Source organism: Solanum verrucosum, unplaced genomic scaffold (genome assembly GCF_900185275.1).
Source record: "Solanum verrucosum unplaced genomic scaffold, falcon-dt-bn FXZP01000009.1, whole genome shotgun sequence".
NCBI lineage: Eukaryota > Viridiplantae > Streptophyta > Magnoliopsida > Solanales > Solanaceae > Solanum > Solanum verrucosum.
The window spans coordinates 3,543,327-3,550,774 of NW_026020231.1; the positions used below are offsets into that span (position 1 = coordinate 3,543,327).

Below are 7,448 nucleotides of genomic sequence, written 5' to 3' on the forward strand. Positions count from 1 at the left end.
AACAAAAAAAGAAGTTTGGTAAGCCTTGTCTTTTTATTTATTCTCTTACATCTGATGAACTGAATGAAAGTCTATACATATCTGCTAAATTTATCAAATCATAGCTTCAAACATCAGGTGACGAGCTGAATTAGTGTCAAAAGTTGTACTGAACACCCCAAAAACAAAGGGTTGGCATTTATTGTCATTCTGTCAAAGTTGGTGATGTCCGCAACTTAATAGATAGAATATCGACAACCAAAGCCATCTTGGTTGAAGCTTCATGTTCACAATTTCACATTATTAACAAATGTATATCTTCATAAAATAGATTTGACAAAATAAGGTGCACTATGGTTAGCTTCTCTATCTTTTAGTAGAATAGATTGTGTAGGTTAAATACATGATCATCAATATTATACAAGGATCATAAGAGTTTATACATTGTTGAAAGAATTCTGTGGCATGTCTTTACATGTATGAATGGACTATATCTAAAACTATACAAAAAAATTACTCATATACAGTGAGCTATATCGTGTTGTTATTACCTTACATTACAGTATAGATGTATCAGATAAATGGATACGCTGGCTTCACCTGTTGGTGACAACTGGATTTCCATTCGTATCAGACAATTGGATACTCTGGCTTGACTGGTTAATGACAACAGGATTTCCAGATTCATCTAAATGGATCATAGCAACATCACCAGGCTTGAAATCCCCAGAAAGTACAGATTCACACAGGAGATCTTCAACCATTTGCGTAACAGCCCTCCTCAGAGGGCGTGCACCATAGTTTCTGTCAAATCCTTGTTGGCATATTAGGTCCATTACTGCTTCTGATACCTCCAAACTTATTCCTAATGAAACAAGCCTAGCTCTTACCTCCTGCAACATCAGGTTCAGTATCTCGAGCATCTGAAACAAAAAATACAAAGCAGTTACTCACAGTAGCCAATTGCTTTCTCAAGATTTGTGCCAGAATAATATATCACCCTATGGTCCATTTCAGTTCTCAGATCAATGCAACTTCTTGAATCAAACTAGAGGTCATCAAATAGGTTACAAGATGCAGAGGTATATTATACGAACCTGAGGCTTCTCTAGTGGACGGAATACCACTACTTCATCTATCCTATTCAGTAACTCTGGACGGAAGTATGTTTTGAGCTCCTCCATCACTATTGCTTTCATACCAGCATAGGAGGCGGCTGACTCATCATCAGCAAGCAAGAAGCCGATAGTATTCTGTCTACCCTTTACAATGGCTGTCGAACCCACATTAGAAGTCATAACTATCAAGGCGTTCTTAAATGACACTCTTCTTCCCTGTTGAATCAAGTTCCATAATTAGCAATGCCAAGATCCAAGGATAAATAAATTCTTCAGTTAAATTTATTCGAGACAAGTTTTACAATCTATCTCGTGGAATATTTAAAATCAAACCTGAGAGTCTGTTAGGTGACCATCTTCAAACAACTGAAGGAGAATATTGAATATGTCGGGATGAGCCTTTTCAATCTCATCTAGCAGCACTACAGTGAAGGGCTTTCTTCGGATAGCTTCAGTAAGAGTCCCTCCTTCTCCATAGCCTACATAACCAGGAGGCGATCCAATTAACTTGCTCACAGTATGCCGCTCCATGTATTCACTCATATCCAATCTTAGCATGGCAGATTCCTGGGCAACACCAAAAGATACAGTGAGTACATCGAATCCAAAAAAACCAAGTATCCCGTGGAATTAGTCGAGGTGCGCGAAAGCTAGCAATCTAAGTGATCCTTAAAACAGAACAAAACAAAAGAAAACAAATATTACTCTAGCAATCTGATGATAAACTAAAAAATGTACAATTCTTCTTGATGAAATCTTATCCCCAATTTCGGATGAATTTATTTGATTCAATCTTTGCACTAAAGTCACAAACCATCTAGAACCAAGAGATTCAAATTCAAAGTAATGAAAAGATTAAAAGCACATGTACACTTGAGCACATTCAGTAATTTTGATTTATTTTTTGACAGATTAGGTGATTAAAGACTTCTTAGGTTTCTTTCTTATGGGATCAGTGAGGGGGATGCAAGGATCTAGTTAATGTAGGGAATTTTTCAGATACATAAAAAATGTTATTCTTCATTTCATTATTGAAATGGCTGAAGGAATAATCTGATCCTGGCAATGGAAAAAGAGATTTGAAATAATCCAGTAATAGTGCCACTAGTATGTCTAAACTTGAAGTTCTGCAACAACATTAATTGGTGGGGTCTTCAACACTTCACATAATAGCCAAAGAAACCTAGAATGGCCACACAGCACGGCCTTCGGCACCCTTTCCCTCTCTCTTTCTTTATTACTTTGTGTGTCCAGGACCAGCTAAAACACAATCACCAGATCATACTATCATAGTTTAATACTTTGTAACACAAAAAACCACTACTACCAGAAACCTAGAAAATCCATCAGCATCAAAAAGGTCCTAAAGAACACTACTGCTATCATCATTACCTATATCCATTGCTACAGAAGTGGCTGGATTGCAACTTTTTGGACAATAATAACTTCAGTGGCAAAAACTGGTGACTGTCTGGTGAAAACTAAGGCATCTAGAATGAAAGATCGAAGCAGATTTCTTATCTTAAATTATTCTTCTCAAATTCAGACAAACTAATAAAGGTAGACTTTGTTAGCCCAAATTATGAAGCCAGGAATCCTGATCAATAGTTCTACATTTAGATGACCAAAATTATGGGAAGCAATTTCAATTACGCAGGTTTATATTTCTACTCAATTGTTTAATCTAGAGACATGTATTTTTGATGACTAATGCGAAACAATTTATATTATTAATACTTACAGAACCAAAATAAGATGCTGCCAAAGCTTTAGCCAGTTCAGATTTTCCAACTCCAGTAGGACCACAGAAGAGCATTGCCGAAATTGGTCTATTTGGGTGTTTGAGGCCAGTTCTGGATCTCTTAACAGCCCGACAAATAGATGTAACAGCCTCATCCTGACCAACAACCCTTTTCTTAAGCTGCTCATCGAGACCAACCAGAAGCATTCTTTCATCCACAGTAAGCTGCTTAAGGGGAATGCCTGTCCAGAGTGAAGCAACTGCTGCTATTTCCTCAGGTCCAACTAATGGGGGTCTAGAATAAGATCAAAGAATTTAAGTTAATTTACTTCTGATTTAAATTTATGACTTCTGAGTTCTGACAATCTTTGTTCTATTATAATGCCCTTTGTGGAACATGGAAGCAGATACGTACTCATGTTCATCAGATGTAGAAGACAAAGCTGGCTGCAAATGAAGTTCACTGTCATCATCCAAACGAGACACATCATCATTTCCAGTCAGCTTGCTTGCCAGGATCTGTTAGTAGAGTGGGCACAGGTTCTTGTATTTAGACAACATAAGGAAGTACAATCTTTTAACGACATGCAAAATCTAGAGATATTGTGTAACATTTAAGTATAGTTACCACTTCATGCATGGTTTGAACAGCTCTAATTTCCTGCCAATAATCACTTGGTGATTGTGAAAGTACAGATATCTGCTGTTCCTTTCTTCTTTTGTGAGCTTGCATACGAGATTTACTACCAGCCTCGTCAATAAGATCAATAGCTTTGTCAGGAAGATACCTATCCGGTATATATCTTGATGATAGTTCCACAGCAGCCTTTATGGCTTCCAGACTGTACCTACACTTATGATGTGACTCATATTTTTCACGCAACCCCAACAGTATCTGGACAGCATCCGCCTATATAATTTAGGCAGAGGAATATCTGTTAGGACATTACATACTCACTTAAGCATACATAGCATAGAGTATTATTCACCTGACTTGGTTCATTAATCAAGATGGGCTGGAACCTTCGGGCAAAGGCCTTGTCTTTCTCAATATGCAATCTGAACTCATCCATGGTCGTCGATGCAATACACTGTTACATGAAAAAAATTTATGCACAAAATCCAGATTTTAAACATCAAAGGATATGCATAGATGGACAACATACATAGACGTATAACACACAGATTAAGACATACGAGTGTAAAAGGATAACCGGTGTTTTTTCAGCAGGATCTTTTTCTCTGTTTTGTAAATTTAATGCTGAAAGAGAAACTTATATTTGATAGGAACCTTAAAGAACAAGCAGGTCAAGGGACAACAAGAGGATAAAAAACCATATTCTCAAAGAATACAGTTGAGTTACACCAACCAACGCCCAAAAATTTAATTCATCATTGCTGAAGGAACTATGCATGCATCAATGGTGAACCTTCTTCGCCTATCTACAGATTAACCAATAGTTTATTTGACAAGTATATTACAGTTTTTACGTCTAAGAATGGAAGCCCACCTTAATGAACTGAATAGAGTAATGCAGGGAACCAGAATAGGAATTACCTGCAGTTCACCACGGCCAAGTGTTGGTTTTAGCAAATTAGCAATGTCAAGACCAGAGCCCTTATTTCCCCGTCCAACTGTGCCAGCACCAACAAGGGTGTGGACCTCATCTATGAATAGAATGATATGGCCTGCAAATTATGTCACTAGGCTTAGCCAATGACCAAAGAATTTAACCAAATTTTACTTCCATTCTATGCTCACCTGACTCTTTTACATCCTTAATTAATGTAGTCACACGCGCCTCTAGTTCACCCCTCTCCTTTGCACCTGAAATCAATAGGCCAATGTCTAAAGACATTACCCGTTTTTTCTGTGCACATAGCAGAAAACCACTAGTTAAGTTGATGCAGCAGCTAGTGGAACAAGAATATAGGAGATGCATATTAGATGGCTAAATGGGTCAAAGAATCCCAAAAAGGGAAAATCAGAATATGAATTCATTGCAAAGCTCACCATTAAGAATGCAGGAATATTTCCTTCAGCAATGTTTATTGCAAGCCCTTCAGCTATCGCTGTTTTCCCAACTCCAGCTTGACCAAGCAGAATAGGATTGTTTTTGGTTCGACGGCAGAGTATCTCGATCATTCTCTGAACTTCAGTCTCCCTACCAATTACTGGGTCTATAAGGCCCTCACTTGCACGGGCAGTAAGATCTACACAAAATTGCTCCAGAGCATTTTTCTCTGCTGGAAACAAAACTCATTTGAGATAGTATGCCAAAACAAACACTATCAAGAAGTGAGAGGAATTGGCCGTACCTTTTGCTTTCTCAGCAGATCTGTCAATAGTTATTTTTCCAGGAAAGGATTTCTCACGTGATCTTTTGAACGAAATTGGGTCTCTACCATCTTTAGCAAGCTCTCCTTGAAGCCTGGAAACTGCCTCAGCTGCCAGACGATTTACATTTGCTCCTAACCTGAAATTAGGTCAGTCTACCCTTCATGCAATTCTTATATGCGTTATGTGTGAAGACGACAGAAAGATAATCATATTGCAAGACAGTGCATATTACACTCAATCAGGAAGGTAAAGAGGAATATTGACCAAGCTGATTGCATTGTAGAATATAAACGTTACAACACACAAGAAATCAGTATGCATTGTTATCTCTCTCTGGTATCTTCTATACCTTGGGAGCCAGAACAGCACTAAATGGAAGTGTATCCAGAATGTAAAATATGGCAAGCAAGAATAGATGAGTTAAGGACGACTTTCTACCGAATCTCCTAACTCCATTCCTAGTATGGTACTACAAGTTGTTTGATTCCTATTAAACAGTCACAGACAACCTTCTGTTCCTCAAATTTAGAAGCTATTTTGGATCTCAAAATAAGCAGCATTAGCTAATCTATTCGTGATCCCAAGACGTTTTTGCTGATCAAAAAGCATACTACTTTTGTTCTTACATAGTCTCCTCATCCACTATTGCTTGCTCAATCAAAAAACGAACAGTTCATATACAGAAAACAAAATTACTAGATGGTAAAAAAAAGGATTTCTTTAAGCAACTACAAGTAATACCTCTTGAGCACACGACCAGCGCTGCCATCATCAACAGTAAACAAACCAATAGCAATATGCTCAGGAGCAATATAATTATACCCCATGGTCCTTGAATACTCAACCGCAGCCTCAAAAACCCGCTTGGTACTTGAAGAAAAGGCCACATCAGTAGCTGAGGTAGCAGAAGCGGAGTCCTGAGAACCCAATTTTGCTGTATCGTCCTCTGAGTCTCCAAGCCATATGCTCCGAACAGCTTCACGGGCCTTATCAATAGTTATCCGAGAACCAAGAAACCCACCAGGACTCCGATCCTCCGCGATAAGACCAAGTAAAAGGTGTTGGGTGTTCACCATATCTTTACCCAAAGCCTTTGCTTCCTTCTGGGAGAACATCACAGCTTTAATCGATCTCTCGGTAAATCTCTCGAACACCCCAGATACAATATACAAAGAACGCTTGATTTTACGAGAAACAGAGCTGCTGGGTCGATGAGAAAGGGAAATCCCAAAAAGGGTCGAAGTAGAACTGCTAGTACTACAAGCAGCAGAAGCAGTAGCTGTGGTAGCAACATGAGAAGAAGAAGGAGGACAATATGGAAAAAGGGAGAGAACACTTTGACATCTCCTAGAAGGGTACACAGAAACAAAGCGATTGAAGCTGATAGTAGAGTTGACAGAAAGTGGAGAAGAACACGATAACTCCATTGAAGAACACCCACAAAATTCTTCAGGTAAATATAAATTACAACTAAAAATCAACACACAAAAAAGAAAAAAAAAAAGAAGATGAAGAATGGAAAGTCAAAAGGGGAAGATGAAGTACTTTTTATAAGGATTTACAAACTGTATAGTAATTTATATATATAAGAAAAATTGTGTTAAATTTCTTTCGAGGAAAAGTTGGAATTAGAGATTGGAGAAGACAACACGTTAAAGGCAAGTTTTTTTGGTGGAAAAAAAGGGGAGAAAATGTGTTAAATTTGTGTTCAAAAGAGTCTGTGCCCAGAAAAAATGACTTTTCTCTTAACATGCCAAAACCTGTCTTTTTTTAAAAAAATAAGAGAACAAATTGTATTTTCCTGTTTAGAGACCCGGTATGGGGAAAATTATGTTGAGAGCGTCATCTATGAATGGAGTCTGTAGTGCGTGATTCAAATTTAATCGGAGCTTTAATATGAACTTTGAACACCGGGTGAGAAATAAAAAAAATGATAATAGTATTATTTTTGGGGAAAATGCATAAGTATCCCCAGCCTATGCCCAAAATCCCTGAGACACACTTAACCTTTACTAAGGTCCTATTACCCCCGAACTTATTTTATATATAATTTTCTATCCCTTTTCGGCCTACGTGGCACTATCTTGTGGGCCCAGTGCGTGTTGACAATTTTTTCAAGGATAGTGCCACGTAGGCCGAAAAGGGGTAGAAAATTAATTAAAAAATAAGTTCGGGGATAATAGGACCTTAGTAAAGGTTAGGTGTATCTCAGGGATTTTGGGCATAGGCTGGGAGTACTTATGTATTTTCCCTTATTTTTGTAATAATA

At 37.9% G+C, this 7,448-nt stretch overlaps 1 protein-coding gene across 2 annotated transcripts; it reads right to left on the reverse strand.

The window, feature by feature from the left end:
• Positions 1-404: 404 nt before the first annotated feature.
• LOC125832044 (chaperone protein ClpD, chloroplastic) lies at positions 405-6,916 on the reverse strand. 2 transcript variants are annotated; one of them, XM_049511173.1, is made up of 12 exons: positions 5,921-6,916; positions 5,158-5,315; positions 4,853-5,082; positions 4,601-4,709; positions 4,397-4,527; positions 3,828-3,929; positions 3,467-3,748; positions 3,254-3,357; positions 2,839-3,133; positions 1,431-1,664; positions 1,077-1,313; positions 405-902 (listed from the first exon to the last, which is right to left on the reverse strand). In XM_049511173.1, the coding sequence occupies exons 1-12, from the start codon at positions 6,604-6,606 to the stop codon at positions 576-578; spliced, it is 2,895 nt and encodes a 964-aa protein (XP_049367130.1). In that variant the 5' UTR covers positions 6,607-6,916; the 3' UTR covers positions 405-575. The 2 variants fall into 2 exon arrangements, with proteins under 2 accessions (XP_049367130.1, XP_049367129.1); XM_049511172.1 differs by having other exon boundaries at positions 4,853-5,085.
• Between the last annotated feature and the right edge of the window lie 532 nt (positions 6,917-7,448).

What these genes read in the sequence shown, in the direction of transcription:
- LOC125832044 (XM_049511172.1), bottom strand. Translation starts at nt 6,606, where the DNA reads ATGGAGTTATCGTGTTCTTCTCCACTTTCTGTCAACTCTACTATCAGC. An exon ending in ATATTCCTGCATTCTTAATG is followed by an intron (nt 4,710 to 4,852) that starts GTGAGCTTTGCA and finishes CTATGTGCACAG; the next exon opens with AAAAAACGGGTAATGTCTTT. An exon ending in TGATTAATGAACCAAGTCAG is followed by an intron (nt 3,749 to 3,827) that starts GTGAATAATACT and finishes TAAATTATATAG; the next exon opens with GCGGATGCTGTCCAGATACT.